Below are 18101 nucleotides of genomic sequence, written 5' to 3' on the forward strand. Positions count from 1 at the left end.
CCTACATTACTTATGCAGATTTTTTTATATTGATACATTAACAAAATAAACTTAATCAGTTAAAGACTGCATGTTATTTCTAACATTATGTAGAAACGATTTGTGAATCATTATAGAAAATAGAGAACCAGTGTCATTCCCATCCCCAAGGTGGCAGTATTTTAATTAAAGGTTAATTCAATTGATCCTTAAATTTCCATTTAGCATTTGCTGATACTTCTGAACTCCATCAGTCTTCCCACAAAAAAAGTTACCTCCAATGAAGACTTTGACTCCAGTATTTTTATTATTTATTTAATTATTTACTTAAAAAAAAAAAAAAAAAAAAAAAAAAAAACAGGTGGGTCTCTCCAACATGGGAAAAAATGAGAATACCAACATAGCACAACATCTTGCTGAGATCAGGCAGAAATGTTTATAATAAAAATAAATAAATAAAAAAATGATACTTCAATTATTATTAAAAAAATAACAAAAAACTGGAAGACTGGGTTTACTTAAGACCAGGGTTGGAAACCACTTTCACTGGAATATCAATGCACCAGGAACTTTAAAAGAGTTACCTTTAAAGAAGAATGCCCTCCATTGTACAAAAAAAAGGTTTAATCAATAACACAAATAACTTTTACATTTTTTTGTACTGCCTGTAAAAGTCAATACCAAAGATTCAAAATAAATGGCTGTGTCTACTATCTGAGTAAAGATTGAGTTGTGTATGGCTTAGATTAATCTTCTTCTCAGTGCCTCTGCAGACTCATACACTTGCTGCTTAAGAAGATAATGCAACCAGAATGAAATCAATACCTTGTGTCGCAATCTCACTAGAGGCTGATAGGGTTTCGGGTCAAATCCATCCTTGCTTGGCCTTCCCTCTATTACCAGTAAGGTAACTCCAAGCAATAAAATTGCTGACCACCACTTAAGTGTCCTCATTGGTATTTCCTGTCAAAATACAATAGTAAATGGTCAGTGACTGTTGTTATTACAGCATTCCTCATTATCAATTCAATATCACATTTCTCCAAGGCAAATGCATCAACCCCATTGTAATTAAAGCAGACATCCAACACTTCAGATCTGACTAATGTTTGAACTAATATTGTCAATAACTGCTTCACATGCCATGAAAGAATACAATCTATTTGGAATCGTATTAAGAAAAAAGATTTAAAAAAAAACAAAAAAACAAAAAACAGTGTTTTCCTGTTTCATGTTTACAGCATGCCTATGAAAGCTACATGGAATATCATACCATCTTTACAAATATATTCCAAAAGTAGTCAGATTATGAATAAAGGATGGTTTATATGAACAGGTTATTACAGTGCTCACCCTTTATAACACTATAGTGGGGAGCCATAGTTACAAGACCATGCTATTTGTGTTCCGCCGTATAACGAGTATAGTGATATAGTAATATGTCGCAAGAAGGAAGTGTGTAAGATAAGAACCTATGCAATAGTCAGCGTGCCCGCAAACGTCCAAGTAAGATCAATTTATGCCCATTCCAAAATTACTTTGAGGACCACTGATCTATAATATTGCATTAAAAATGAATACCTGCACTAATGTTTAAATAAATAAATAAATAAATAAATAAATAAATAACAAAGCAAAAATATATATTGCAAGCAAAATGGAAAAATGAATCCGAGGTGGTTGTGGTGGTTTGTGAATAAATGTCAGGTGGTCCACAAACAACTCCCAAAATTTGGTTACACAATTCTTGCAAAAACCAATTTCTACACAATCACACGTTGTGCTACTAATATTACTGAACAACACAACAAACAGCTTTAACCATGTATTACTATATGCAACACAACAAACAGCTTTAACCAGGTGGGTTTATAAATTAATAAATATTACAGCTCCCTTTGATGTAATGCCAAGCATTGCTTTCAAATCCACCATTAACTGAAACAGCTTTCTATTGTGAAACAAACACTAACTAAATGACGTACTCATTATGAAGACACATTTGTCTTGTCAAAATTACACTTATTTTTTTTTAGCCAGCAATATTTAAAAAAATAAAATAAAATAATCTACATCTAACATTCAGTAAATGCACATCTTTTTATTCCATGCTCATTCTACTGCTTCAATATTCCTAACTTGGTTTGAAAAACTAAATAAAAAAAAGAAAACCACAGTTTTAGTATTTTTCATTTTCAACAATATATGTGCTTCAGTGTTGCCAGGGGTATAACAATATACCATTATTCCAATACGTTTTTGGAGAGGTTAGAAGTTAATGTGAAACAAAAAGAGGCTATATTTGTAGCTTGACTTGTGACCTGTACCATAATTGGAACAGGCCCGCTGACAAGGAGGGGGCAATTGCCCAGGAACCCGTCGATTTAAAAGGAACCGGGCGGATGGGAATGATGCATATTTTTTTATTTAAAATAAAGGTTTACAACACAAAAATAATTGTTGGTTTTCATGCTGCTGTTGCCCTGTACACAGCACTGTACCCCAGTATAACACTGGCAGTTTACCAGAGCACTGCTGTTGTAACGTCTTAACTCTGAAAAGTAGAGTGTGGTATTTTGAATTCTAATGTTGTAGTACCTTACATTATAAATTACAAACACAGATCAGGAGCTGAGAAAGGAGAGAAAAAGAAGATAAAGCAGCCTGACTTGTAAAAAAGTAAGAAGGGTAGTTGTACTATGTTTGAATGTGGGGTTAGGCCTAAAGAAGATCAGGCAGAACTGCTATTTACTACAGCTAGTAGTTCAAAGCAAGCTGTTGAGATAAATACGTCAGATTGTGATGATGATATTGTTGAAATAACTGATTTTAATATGAAAACAGTCAAAACTAGTATTGTTGAACCAGGAGAAAGAATCAATATTCAAAACAGTAAGATTGGGATTGATACAGAAGAGACTGGCAAAACAAACACTGTTAAAATAGAAGAAATAGAAATAGAAGAAAATATCAAGATTCAAAAAAATAAAAATAAAAGTAATATTGTACACCAAGAGATTGGAGGATGTGGATTTGATACTGCATTATCTGCAAGTTTGATAGAAACTGTTGTTTGAAAATGGCCATCTAGACATCCAGACACATTTCATGGTGATGGAAAAAGGAAGTTTCTGACATCTATTTTAAAATCGACCAAAAACAAACAGAGAAGTTGTTGACAGGGACTGGCTAGTTTGGAGTGAAAGAGCAGAATCGCTTTTTTGTTTACCATATAAATTATTCGGTTCAAATATGGTTTCTTGCAAATTGGTTTTGTCAAGTGACAATTGTATGATAAACTGCCTGCTCACAAAGTGAGTGATCATCACAAGCAATGCTATCTGAAATGGTGAGATTTAGAGAGAAGACTTGCCCAAAGAACTGATATAAATTCACAGCTAGATAAAGAAATAGCAACTAAAGTGAAGTACTGGAGGGATTGCTTGTTCCTGGGTGAGAGGAATTGCTTTAAGGGGCACCTCAAACAAAATCAGAAACAGCAGCAATGGTAATTTTCTTGGAATTATTGAATGGCTTGCCAAATTCACATGCCAAATTTGATCCAGATTTTCTAAAGTGAGGCAATCTCAAGACGTTGGAAAATGTCATCAAGCTCATTATCTTTCTGCAGACTGTTAGAATGAGTTTATCCAGGCATGTAGTGTAAAACTAGTTCAAGAAATACTTTTGGAAAGAAGAAAATCTAAATATTTAGCTATGCTTGTCATTGCTACCCCAGATTCTTCTCACACAGAGCAAAGTACAATCATTATGTTATATGTTTTAGTTAGCAATACATGTGTTGCTATCAAAGAACGATTTCTGGAGTTTGTTGACTGCAAAAAAAAAAAAAAAAAACAACTAGATGAGATATTGCTAACCTCATAATAAATAAACTGGGAAAACACAATATCCCACTGCAAGACTGCAGGGGTCAGGGGTACGACGACAATGGTTTGAATATGGTTGGTAAGTATAATAGCGCAAAACCTTTATTGCTGAAGTTAATCCTCTTGCCAAATGTTCTAACTGTGGAGCTCATAGCTTAAATTTGTGTGGCTCAAATGCTGCTGAAAGCTGTGATGATGTGATACAAAAAAAAAATAATAATAATTTGCTCACAGCCCTCAACGATTGGAGATATTGCAAGGAAAGATTGGATGTTCATTGCACAGTCTCTCCCAGACTAGATAGTCAGCTTGCGTGGAAAGTGTTAAACCAATTGCAAAACATTTGCCACTAATAGAAAACATGCAATTATCGAGGTTCAGGAACTGAATGTGTCTTCCGAGTGCAAAACAAAGTTAAAGGGAATTCAACGCTATATACAGTCTTTCAAATGTATTTTAATATCAACAATATGCCTTAAAATATTGGTTGCCATAGATCAATGCAATAAGGTTCTTCAAGCAGGAGAGGCAACTCTTGACCTGGAAGTACAAAACATGTACTTAAAGAGTTATGTGATCAGTGGGAAACTCTTCTATCAGAAGCCAAGCGTGCAGCCGAAGCCATGGCATCAGACCTGCCAACCGAAACTGAAATCAGCGAGAAGCGCACAAAGAAGAGAAAACATTTTCATGATGAAACACCAGAAGTTCAATTGGGAGAAGAGAATGAGGAGAGAGATTTTAAATTGAATGTTTTTTACAAACTTGTTGACTGTGTAATCACAGGGGTAACATGGTGGTTTGTCATAGCCAAATATATCAGTAATTATTTCAGCCTTTTGTGGTTATTTTTGGAATTCACTGATACTCACTTTGAAAGCTCGTGTTCAACTTTCTGCAAAGAATATGAGAACAATGCACCCACGGACATCATCGATGAGGTGAAACACATGAAAGCAATTTATAAGGCAAAATGTGGAAGTGCACCTCTCAAACCACTAGTGCTGTTAAATAAACTTTGACAGCTTAAGTTGGAGTGTCTTTTTCCTAATGTCTCTGTAACTCTGAAAATTTTCTGTACCATACCCTTTATTGTTTCTGAAGCCAAAAGATCGTTTAGCAAAATGAAGCAAATCAAAAGTGTACAAAGATCAACAATCAGACAAGAAAGACGTAATAATTTCACTCTTCTTGCTCTTGAGCGCGATCTTGCATTTTAAGCTCCCTTCCCCATTCAGATATGATGTATTTTTACCTTTTTAAGTACCTGTTTAATTACTTTTATACTTTAACTTTTCTTGTCACATTCAGTTAAATCTTGTATATTTTTTTGGTTCGTTTTTTACTCATGAATCACGATTTTGTGTTTAATTACTTGATGTTAGTTTCAGGTGATTTCTTACTTTATGCTTTTTTAAACGTTTTATACATTAATTAATTTTATTCCATAATGTATTTATATAATATAAATCTATAATTCAAAATATAATAAATTCAATGATATATATATATATTTAGGCCCAAAATTTGTTAAATATTAGTACTGTCAACATTTTTTTTTTTTTTTTTTATGTTAACGAGATCAAGCAAAGCTACAAGTTAGTGGTTATAATGTATTATTAATAGGATGAAACAAAAAGTACACTCAACAGTCCTTGTCTAGGGGGCCATTGATGGTTCTGCCCTGGGGCCCCGTCAGCTGTCAACAGGCCTGAGTATGAACGATTGATTTCAGCTCTGTGTTATTATGTGGGTTTATTCAGCCAGCTTTAATATCTCACAAGACTACATGCCAAGAAGACATTCTATTAACACTACTTCTAGAAACAATGTGTACTGTCTGTTCTTGACGCTGTTGTGTTTTAAAATGCTATTAATCCTATTGACTGTGTGCCACCAAATCCATTTAATTTACACATCACAGCCCACCAGAAGTAATAAGTAACATCCTGTACATTCTCCAATAACTTTTTAATTTTTCAAATTGCTTCCCATCCACTTTGTTTTCGTATTCCAGTGTTTTTAATACTGTATGTGCATCGAGTGAAGTTGGTGATCAGTGAGTGCAATAAATTGCATTAGAAATGGATAGATTAATTTGCTACATGAGGTAACGGTTGCAGAGACCAGCACTGGTTTTTACATTTACTGGATCAGAGGATGACCCAAGCCCCAGTGTATTAATTGTCAGGAGGTTTTGTCAAACAAAAACTCTTAAACCAGCAAAATTGAGATGCCATTTATCTACAAAGCATTCAGAATTTTAAAAAAAGCACCTTTAAATAGGAACTTTGCCATCAGCAACTTTCAATGCGCAAATTGACAACATTCCTTGCTGACCTAAGTTCGGTGCATTATACAAACATTATACAAACATTATACAAACACTTTACTTACTACATCTACATGTACACATTAGTTTAAAAATGCTGTTGTGAAAAAATGTGTGGCAAGTGGTCCGTGGAAAAAATCCAAAGACCAAAAGGTGGTCCCTACATTGAAAAAGGTTGGGAACCACTAGTGTAGATAATACTTTCACAATGAATTTAGCTTAGATAAAACAGATCACGTGGAGACATTTTATTTCCACCATGAAGAAAAAAAAAAAACCTTATCACCACAATATAAATAATGCATTAACTCAGTACCGACTAACTGTCTAGCCTTTGAATGTAGTTCAGTTTTCAAGGAACTGCCTCAAGTCAAAGCACCATTAAATTACTGTATCAGTATCACATAAGAACCTCCCCATGGTAAATCCTGTCAGCTCTGAACTGCACCCGGGTCAAGGTGCTGACAATCTGCAGTGATAGGTAGAGATGGTGGGTTGTGGGCTACTGAAAGGATGAAAAAAATACTTTTTTTTATCATGTAAGAACAATGTACATCAAACATTATACTTTAAGGCTGGGCTTCATGTAATGTTTTTATTTATTAATGCAGAATTACAGTCTTATTCTTTATGAACAGGTATAGTGTATTGTATGTGTTATTATATATAGTAATAAAATGTAAATACTAAAAGTGTCATATGGTTTACATAGGAATTCAAAATTGCTGTAAATTGCTCACAATATTTCTTTTCAGTTCTCATCTCATAACTAGGGGTCTACTTAAATTGCGGTAAATTTATGTATTTTTCACAGGTAGGTTGCGGAATAAAGTTAGGATTTTCTATTTATCATTTTTCAGTTTTTAATTGTGCCCAACACTGAATTTTCTTTTTTTTGTATTGCAACAACAGGACAATTCTGTTGTGTATGTCTAAATTATAGGATATCTTGTTAAATTAGATGTTACACCTCTACAGTCATACTAAGTTTAATAAAGGAGGCAGGAGACAGGACTGTAGACCTAGAAAATACAATTCACCTCATTTGCAATTGAGAGACATTCCCCTATACTCCATGCCTAAGCATCTCACAAAAAAAAAAAAAAAACATTCTTCCTGAATTATACAAGTTGGGTCTCTGTGGACAAAGTTAGGATAAAAAAGGACCTTTTGCTATTTGCATAAAAGGCATTAAGACCATTTTCCACAAACCCACCAAATACTTTTCATACAGTAAAACTATTTAATCTTAAGGAAATCTATTTAAAGATCAAATTTAAAACACTTCATTATGTGCTTGTGCTCAGCACTAGTTGAAAGCTGTTATATCCTATGACATTACTTAGTCAAGTCAGTGCAACATCCTGCTGCCCATATGCCATTGCAAAACTACAGCAAACATTTCAAGGACAAAATGGAATCAGCTCTATATCTATGGCAAAAAGCTTTGCCTCACCCCATAAAATTAATTAATTTTGCTTCCTAAGGTTGAATGAAACTCGATGAACAGCTTTTATGTTAATGTATTGAATTACATATGCATTACAGTTTTCCTTATACGTAAGGAAAAACTGACAAAAATTGAAAAATGTGACATTTAAAAAATGTAACATGAAATACTGTACTACTATTATGGCTTCTGGTAGACTATTGCAATATCATTTTGTAGTTTATTTGATTACATGATGTTAAATAAAAGTCTATATAATTAAGTCTATATAAACTCAATCTTAAAATTCTAGGTAATGGAAAATGTTTGGCCATAGCTGTATCTTGTTCTTTAAATAACAAATAAACGTAGCAATAGAATGTTGTACATTTTTATAGTACTCAGAATGTAGCTGGCATGCTCTTGAACATCATGCATGCCAGCAAGAGTTTGTGTGTGTGTGTGTGTATCTATATATATATATATATATATATATATCTTATATATATCTATCTATATCTATATCTCTATATATATATCTATATATATATATATATATATATATATATATATATATACACACACATACACACACACACACACACCCCATATATATATATATATATTATAGTATATATATATATATATATATATATATATATAAATATATAGTATGTTTCATATCAACAGTTGAGAATCTGTGAAAATGCAACTGTATTGCTACATGAACCGCTCTGAGTGGCTTGCGTCATTCTAGAAGAGATTCATTAGACTGCAATAAGACTGCAAATTGCTAGTGTAAAAAGGTCAGACATCAGTTAAGTCAAGTAGAAAAAAAGACCCTGGAAACTAGACAAGTCAAGTAATTAAGGTGAATTTCTATATTTTGAAAATATTAAGATAGAGTTGCTTCTAAGCATCGCTTGGTCTGGTCAACTGCAGCAAACTCTACTGTTTCCCTGCGATGAAGTTACTAACATTTCAATGTGCAATTATGGAGATGACCTCATGGGACTCAGATAGAAGCCTGGCTATCTCTGGATTTTCCTTGCCAGGTGTCTGTTTGAAATCTGATTGCTGTCACAAGTCTTGTTGGTCTCTGCTAGGCTCTTCTGCATCTGTTAATTGTTGCTTAACGCTCAACTTCCTTTTAAATGAATTACTTTCAAATAAAAAATATGTATTCCTGTTACCATTTCTCAAAGTGTCCAGGACTTTTGTTTGAGTTTTTAACAAAAAAACAGTGGTGGTGGGTCTGTCACTGTTTACCTTCACATGTTACACATTTAAACACAAAACTCCAAAATGAGGACAAATGTCAACAGGATTAAAAAGCGATGCATCATAAGTTGAAGATGTTTTAATTTCCAACCTCATTTTAACTGAATTGTAAATTGGGTCAGTGTAACACTATGTAACACAATTTTTGTTCCTGGGTAGTAAGTGTTATTTCCTAATTGCTTATGCCTCAAAAGTATAGAAAATGGCTATTATTCCCCACAAACTTTGCTTTTGTGACCACGACAGTGATATTTCAAAATATCACTATTTCCAATGGGAAAACGGACAAATGTGTGTCTTTTCGTTCACATAAAGTCAGAAAAAAACAACATAAATCCAAATTAACATGTATTTATACTAAAGTAATACAAAAATGACTACAAAAGATTTAGAAGCGAGTAGTTTTTCGAGATTGACGATTATACTGTAAATTTACAGTATAATCGTAAATCTCAAAACTACTCACTCAAAAGCAAAGTTTGTGGGGAATAATAGCCATTTTCTATACTTTTGAGGCATAAGCAATTAGGAAATAACACTTACTACCCAGGAACAAAAAAAAAAAAAAAAAAATTGTTACACGGTGTAAACACATCTGGCAATTCCAAAACTGAATTCACCAATAGAGTGTTGTTTTACTTGTAAAATATTGCTTAATCTATCTGAACTATCAGACACAGTGCTTTGGCATGTGGTAGATGCAGTTATGTTTTATAGAGTCCCCTTGGACATTTACAACCTGTAACCATTAAAGCACTATTCTTCACTAGACCTTTTAGCATTGTCAGGGTGCTGATCTTCCACATGCAGCTACAAACCAGACACAATCATTTTACCCCCTTTCCTAGGTAAAGGGTCTTTTTATTACCGCTTTCTCACTGCTCTGGAGGTTTCATTCACAAAATTGTGTCGGTTGTTGAACTTTTGACCATTAAAGCTAACCTTTCCATCCCTTTAACCAGCAAGCACTGACTTTCATCTCTCTAATGAATAGGTCAGGGATTTTAAAACACTGCAGTTTAGTCCTTTAACAGTACAAGATTCTTTATTTCACAACAATATTGATAGATGACCATGAATGAATGAATTATTATATATATATATATATATATATATATATATATATATATATATATATATATATATATATATATATATATATATATATATCCAACACAGACCATATAGAATTGATGAATCATGCCAGCAGATCCTAAAGTAGTTACTTGAAAATGAGATGCATTTTGTAAATCCTAGAAAAATATTTAACTTGAGAGTACAATTTTGTGCCACTGTTTTTAGAGAACCCATTTTGCCTGTTGCATATCATACTGCTGTATGGCACTCTGTAAATAAAAGTCCTTTTCAGTCTGAACTGTGTTGCTAGACAAATAAGACCTATTTTCAAATGTAGGTAACTTATAAGGATGACTTTTTCTTGACCCAATGGATAGCCTCATCTTGTTCTTTGTTTCTTTAGCCAAACTAAATCCAGTTATGAGCTGCAGTTAAATACTTCCATCTTGTATAGCAGTGCCCAATTCAATTTATGATCGATTGAGCTTGCATTTAAAAGAGACGTATGGCTGGCATTAGAAACATATGGTTGCTATTAGAAATGTATGGCTGGTTTTAGAAACGTATGGCTAGTATTAGAAACGTATGGCTGGTATTAGAAATGTATGGTTGCTATTAGAAACGTATGGCTGGTATTAGAAACGTATGGTTGCAGGCTCTTTCAGCTGAGTAACAAACATCTGTTGCAGGGGAATCTTAACTTGTAGCAATATCTTAAAGACTACGACTCTCCAGTGATTCTGAAGGGAAAAATATCAACACAGCTAACATACAAAGCATTCAAACAAAGTTTTTACATGAGTAGAGTTTGCTACCAGTACTCAAAAGTCATATTGATCCATTATACAAAATTATATAGACGACACACCATCCTTTTGTAGAATATGCAAATTTGGGACCTCTATTAAAACAATTGCTGAGGGTCTGTGAACGTCCCCTTTCAAAATCACTTTGAAAAAAGTCCTTTGATTGCTGTTTTTTGAGTCTCCAATTGTTCCTCCCCCTTACAAAAGCATTTAATAGTTTTCCAAGACAAAGAACAGTTATTGCATATTAATAAGCATCCATTTCAATCAAACTAACAGAGAATTATGTTGTAAACCAGCATCAGAGCAATAGATGCTCAAAATAAATATCCTTATGATGCAAAATTATAGAAAAAGTAATGCGGTTACATACTGTAATTATACAAATATAAACATATATGTGTTGTTAAATGATTTTAATGGACTGAGAAATAAAATGGGTCTTTAAACATATCTCCAGCTAAGGGGTTCAAGAATAAAGTGCCCTATTATGCATCAAGTTTTTTTTTTTTTTTTTTTTTTTTTTCTGAAGTCTGGTTCTAAAGCTCTGTTGGACTCCAGTCTTAGTTTATTCAAATGCAAATTCAGCCTGAACTTTAACCCAAATTCAAGAGATTAATAACAATGCCAACAACTGCTGCTAAGTATTAACTCTTTCTAGCCTTTTTTAAATTTTTCTATGCAGAGCAAGTTTCAAGTTTTAATATACTTGTACAACATTATAGTGTCCAAAGTCACAGTGGGAAAGTATAACTTCAGAGCTCGTCTTTCATTTATTAAGGGCAGGCAGGCAAGGCTTGATATAAAATTGTTCAGATATTGTGACCTTAATCCCTCATTTTTTTTAAATAAAGTATAAGAAGAAATAAGTACTGTATATGCTCTGAATTATATTTAAAACATGTTATATTCATGTATTGAATACAGCTGTTATTTTGATATACACATTTGTTTAAAGTTTGTATAATTTAGTTTAAACACTGATATCTCAAACTGACAAAGTTATATTCCTGCACTGCCAAAAGTACATCTGGGACACTAGCCTTGAAACAGAATGACTGGCATGTGATTTCTGTACCCCATTTAAATAACTTACTAGATTTGCATATCTTGGTATGACTAAATAAACAATCACCTCCTCTTCAAATAATTTTAATGACAAGGTTATTTCACAACTGCAGGCATTCCCATATTTATTTATTTTTTCTCCCTAGGAACAAACTCCTGTCAAAGAGGCCTCAGTCTCAGTGAAGTTTTTCCTGGTTAACAAATGAATACAAAATAAAAAATTAAAATAATGAAAGACACAGAAAAGCATTTATTGACCATTCCCACTACTCAGACACCTTTAGTAAATATCTTGGTATCCATGAATAGACAACCATCCCCTCTTTGGACAAATAGGAAACAATTTAATAAGCAAGATGTCCCTGGACAGTATGACAACAGGGTACAATGTTTATCCTTCCTTTAGCTTTAAAAATTAGTTTTTGCAATGGAGACTGCCAAGACAGGTATCACACTGAATGCTTCTCCAGTTTTGACAGTCATCATTGCAGACTCTTTATTGTGGGGGAAATGAAAACACAGATATTCCACCCAGTTACAGCTCTTATTCAATCTGACAAGCTTTCAAGATGTATATTGTTCTGAAGGGATATATGACCATGTCTGAAGGATTAGTGATTCTTTGTGTAACATCATTCCTGGATAAATAATCCATAGGGATAGGCAGCCATAATACATTACAGAATACATGACAGGGAGACTGGCAATGTATATATATATATATATATATATATATATATATATATATATATATATATACACACACACACACACACACACACACACACACACACACACACACACACACACAAAAAGAAAACAACTGTGGGTTGTTCCAATTCCAATAGGATTTGGAATTAATTCTCATGTCTTAAACTGGTCCAAGAGAATGTTTTCAGAGATGTTGGTTCATATATAAAGCAACTAAAAAGGCAAACACACATTTTCAGAGAGGAAAGTTATTAGATAAAACTATCAAGAAACTAATTTGCAGTAAGGGATATATAAATGACCTGAAAATATGCATTGCTGTTGTGATAGTGTATCCTCATAATAACATTACACTTCCACCACACCTATGGTTTTCACTCTACTCTGGGGTCTGTCATTCATAGATTCACACTAGGCTTTACGGTGTTTTTTTTTATTTTGTTTTGGTTTTTTTTTTTTTTTTTTTGGGGGGGGGGGGGGGGGGGGTTTGACATTGACATTTGGTGACCTAACTTCAATATTCTCTTTAACACATACTGACCCCCATCCCCTCCCACCGTGTATGAATTACTGCATAATACGGGAAGGAGATGAGTATTTGAGAAATTAAAAAAATGCTATTTTCACCAGAATGTTATCTTTAGTAAAGATTGTTCAATGTGAACCACAAGATGAAGCTCAACAGATCAATATGTAGCCTGTTTAACAACAAGAAAATGCAACCACATCTTGGAAAGACTATATCAAAAGACATTGCAGAACTGCAGTAGAGCTGGTTTTAACCCCAAATAAACAATACATTAACATGGTTAATTGTTTAGGTAACCTTTCTAATAAATTAATTAAAAATTATTTTAAAAACAAAAAAACAAAAACAAAAACAAAACAAAAAAAAAAAAAAAACAACAACAACAATGAAAGTAGGCCAAAACACCTAGGAAATACGGATTTCTGCAATAACAACGGGATTACTTAGAGATTAATTCTGATGTCACAGTAGAACGAAATTACGTCTGTTTCTGAACTGCATTACTTCAACAGCAAGCAGTGCACTAACATTATAATTCCTAACCCAGTTTAGACTGCGTGTTATCCACTGAAAACGTCACTACTGAGGCAGAGTGTAGGTTGAATTCTATTTTCATATGATATGTAGGTATTAACATGTTCCCAGATTTGCAGTTTGCAATAACCGTTGTACGCATGCACACAAAAATGTCGCCATGTACATTCACATTTTGTTGAATATTTAGTTTTAAATATAGATCAAAGTGATGCAAAGTACGGGAAAAAGGAATGTGAAACAACTGCCATTTGTGGCTTGCACTTACTTCCCACTGCTATTCATTGCCCAAAAGCTGCAGCATTGTAATCAAGTACAAGGCTGCATTTATTCAATCTGTGCTGAACATGTCTGTCAATTGAAAGCTTAGGCGGAGCAGTTGTACACCATTTGAACACTAAAAACAAACAAACAAACAAAAAACAAAACTTTTGGACAGGTGTTGCACAGGGACAAAGACGTTAAGTAATTTTATGTAATCAGCAAACACTACTTTTTTGATGAAACCCTGTCATTATTTTATAAAACCTTTGACATTAGGCTGAAATTTGTAACGCCTTTAATAGTAAAGTGTCCTCCCCTGGTTAAAATTCGAGTTTGTCCCTTACACAAATACATTTCACTTATAATACTGCTTTGGTACTTCTCTCCCCATTTTAATACATATGTTTATTCTCGTTTAAAATGTTTTCTTATTCCTGAAACGTTATTCCGTCCTTTACAATACCAATCCAACCCATCATTAATTACATCTGTCAAAAAGATGATACCATTGTGTATAGTGTGAAACCTACATTAACATTACCTGATAGTCCTGTCACAAAGTATTTCAACCAAATAATTTCTCCAGCGAGTTGAAAAGCAGTTATAAAGCAGCAGTCTATCAATGTGAGATTGATCCAATCCAGTCTTTTGCCTCTGACAGAAACGGTGTGACTGTAAAGTGAAGTAAACAGGTTGGTTAAATCCTTTTAAGATAACGAAAGCCTCCTAGTTAAAACGTCGGTTCAATCCCGACTTCAGCACCAACTGCTCGCTGAACAGCTCCAGTTGTGACATGGAACCTCACCTCTCTCTCTCAGGCTTCAGGCTCCACTGAATAACTGGCTCCCAGCTCTAACCTCACCAACTGGCTGCGTCCCGACATAATTTGCATACAATCACGGTGTCAACCAATCAACAAGCGCAGACACAGAAGCAGAGTCATAACAGTCAGATACCTTGTCATATACCGACCACTTCACATGCTATATAAAATACTATACTGTGAGCCAAATATAAATATTTTCTTTTTTGTTTGGATGTTTTTTGTAGAAGTGCAAATAGAAAGACTTTTATTTATTTATTTATTTATTTATTGGCATGCTACTGTATACAAATTTACAAAGAAACTAATACTGAGAAATTCTACTATTCCCAAATCCATTTACATTTACATATTTGATGCTCTGGTCTAAAACGTGACATTTTAAACCATTTAAAATGTATCATGCCAGGCTAAGAGTTATTCAAGGTATTCATTGCACTGGATACACTTTATTAGTCTGCTGTAATCTCTTCCATTTAAGGAACAGCTATCAGGCTGTCCATTGTAGAATGGGTCATGTGAGGGCACATCCTTCTTTCTACAAAATTGGTTTTGCTGAAAAAAGTACCCCCAAAAAAGAAGAAAACTTCCCCTTTAATGAAGTTAGCAAAGACAGCAATGCACACATAGTTGAGTGTCTGTTTGGGAGAATAGCAGAAAATGCATTTGACTGATATCACTGTGTAACAAAAAAAAAAAAAATGTTTTGGTTCCTGGGTAGTAACTGTTATTTCCTAATTGCTTATGCCTAAAAACTATAGAAAATGGCTACTATTCCCCACAATACAGTATAATTGTAAATCTCGAAAAACTACTCACTTCTAAATCTTTTGTAGTCATTTTTGTATTACTTTAGTATAAATACATGTTAATTTGGATTCATATGTTGTTTTTTTCTGACTTTATGTGAATGAAAAGACACACATTTGCCCGTTTTCCCATTGGAAAAAGTGATATTTTGAAATATCACTGTCGTGGTCACAAAAGCAAAGTTTGTGGAGAATAATAGCCATTTTCTATACTTTTGAGGCATGAGCAATTAGAAAATAACACTTACTACCCAGGAACAAAAATTGTGTTACATAGTGTATTTGAACAGAAAAATGGAAAAAAAAAAGCCTTCCATCTGTAGCACATACTTTTGTGTAAATAAGCGACCCTCCAATGACTGATTAATCTGTTGTGCAAATAATATCACTGGAGTGTATTGTGACAAACAACAACAATTGTTCTGTATATTAGGTTTGTTTTAGCATACTGCACAGTAATGAGGCACCAACGTTACTTAAAGTCACCAGACATCTTAATAAACATAGTTATATGAACTATTCTAGCTAAATTCAGTTGTTCAAAAAAGAGGTTTCATTACTCAAAGTGTAACCTTCTGAATTAAATGGTACTATCCTGTCTCAAGTCTGTTTTGTTGCAGCATGCACTATTCTTTACTTGGTCATTACCAATATACCCCTGAAACATACCCTAATAGCTTGACAGATTATTCAATTCACACAAATTAGTTTAATTAGCACAATTTGTCCAATTTTAATCTGGGAGCAAATGAACCAAGGTCTGCAGTCCATATTTGTTTTATGAATCAGTCAAGAAAGTAATGTTTTTGAATTCCATAGCGTAGTTATTCATGTTTTTGAATTCCACAGCACAGAGTTATTAATGTTTTTGAATTCCATAGCACAGTTATTAATGTTTTTGAATTCCATAGCACAGTTATAAATGTTTTTGAAGCCCATAGCGCAGTTATTAATGTTTTCGAATTCCATAGCACAGTTATTAATGTTTTTGAATACCATAGCACAGTTATTAATGTTTTTGAATTCCATAGCACAGTTATTAATGTTTTCGAATTCCATAGCACAGTTATTAATGTTTTCGAATTCCATAGCACAGTTATTAATGTTTTTGAATACCATAGCAGTTATTAATGTTTTTGAATTCCGTAGCACAGTTATTAATGTTTTTGAATACCATAGCACAGTTATTAATGTTTTTGAATTCCATAGCACAGTTATTAATGTTTTCGAATTCCATAGCACAGTTATTAATGTTTTCGAATTCCATAGCACAGTTATTAATGTTTTTGAATACCATAGCAGTTATTAATGTTTTTGAATTCCGTAGCACAGTTATTAATGTTTTTGAATACCATAGCACAGTTATTAATGTTTTTGAATTCCATAGCACAGTTATTAATGTTTTTGAATTCCATAGCACAGTTATTAATGTTTTCGAATTCCATAGCACAGTTATTAATGTTTTTGAATACCATAGCAGTTATTAATGTTTTTGAAGCCCATAGCGCAGTTATTAATGTTTTTGAATTCCATAGCACAGTTATTAATGTTTTTGAAGCCCATAGCGCAGAGTTATTAATGTTTTTGAAGCCCATAGCGCAGTTATTAATGTTTTTGAATACCATAGCAGTTATTAATGTTTTTGAAGCCCATAGCGCAGAGTTATTAATGTTTTTGAAGCCCATAGCGCAGAGTTATTAATGTTTTTGAAGCCCATAACAGTTATTAATGTTTTTGAATTCCATAGCGCAGTTATTAATGTTTTTGAAGCCCATAGCGCAGAGTTATTAATGTTTTTGAAGCCCATAACAGTTATTAATGTTTTTGAATACCATAGAGCAGTTATTAATGTTTTGAACTGTCCGTCTGACTTTCTCACTGCGGCATAGAATTCTCAGAGGAGTCTGTTGAGTTTGTGAACGTCATATTTATTTACAACGTCAAGTTGGATTTGTTTGAATTTTAAGAAGTCAGAAAACACTGAAAGTTATGTTTTTATGAAGATTTTAGTGTTTTCATCATCTTTGTTTTGTAGTATATTTTCTAATTCATTTTCCGTTGTCCATCATTTTGCTTTGTTGTGTGAAGAGAGGAAGGACGCTTAGCATGATGACATAATTTGAGGGAGTTTATAAAAACAATTATTGACCATAAACAGTATCATGGGAGCAATAGCTGGATCTATTTTTTGGACATGTGGTGAGGTTTTAACCAAGCACATGCCAGAATTTCTAAGGAAGGGTTTATATATATGAAAATCCTATTGGAATGTTACCTAATATCAGTTTTAATAGTCCAATTATAAAATACAACAACACTAGATCATAATACATTTAGTTAACAATAGAACAAGCTTGTTTTATATAAAAAGCTAAAGATATCAAAATAATAAACTATGTAAACCTGTTATTGTGAAAATTAGTTGTATCACCCATCGACTTTCAAATCTATGTTATTGCCCTATAAAGTTACAACATGATTTATGATTTAAATATTATCATTACTGCACGATTAAATGGTTACTAGAAAGTCCGTCTCTCACACCTGTATAGGAGCTCAGTGCAGTATA

The 18101-nt window shown here is 33.2% G+C and overlaps 1 protein-coding gene across 2 annotated transcripts in view; it reads right to left on the reverse strand.

The window, feature by feature from the left end:
• The window catches only part of LOC121295302 (follistatin-related protein 5-like), a 211284-nt gene extending 196514 nt beyond the window's left edge, over window positions 1-14770 (reverse strand). The window contains exons 1-3 of one of the 2 annotated variants that reach the window (XM_041219779.1): window positions 14706-14770; window positions 14442-14572; window positions 805-942 (exon numbers count right to left, since the gene is read on the reverse strand). In XM_041219779.1, the coding sequence (XP_041075713.1) occupies window positions 805-933 (129 nt within the window). In that variant the 5' untranslated portion in view covers window positions 934-942; window positions 14442-14572; window positions 14706-14770. Of the gene's footprint in view, window positions 1-804; window positions 943-14441 lie in introns of both variants that reach the window. The other variant, XM_041219785.1, reaches the window with a different exon arrangement.
• Between the last annotated feature and the right edge of the window lie 3331 nt (window positions 14771-18101).

This window comes from Polyodon spathula, chromosome 2, assembly GCF_017654505.1.
Source record: "Polyodon spathula isolate WHYD16114869_AA chromosome 2, ASM1765450v1, whole genome shotgun sequence".
Lineage (NCBI taxonomy): Eukaryota > Metazoa > Chordata > Actinopteri > Acipenseriformes > Polyodontidae > Polyodon > Polyodon spathula.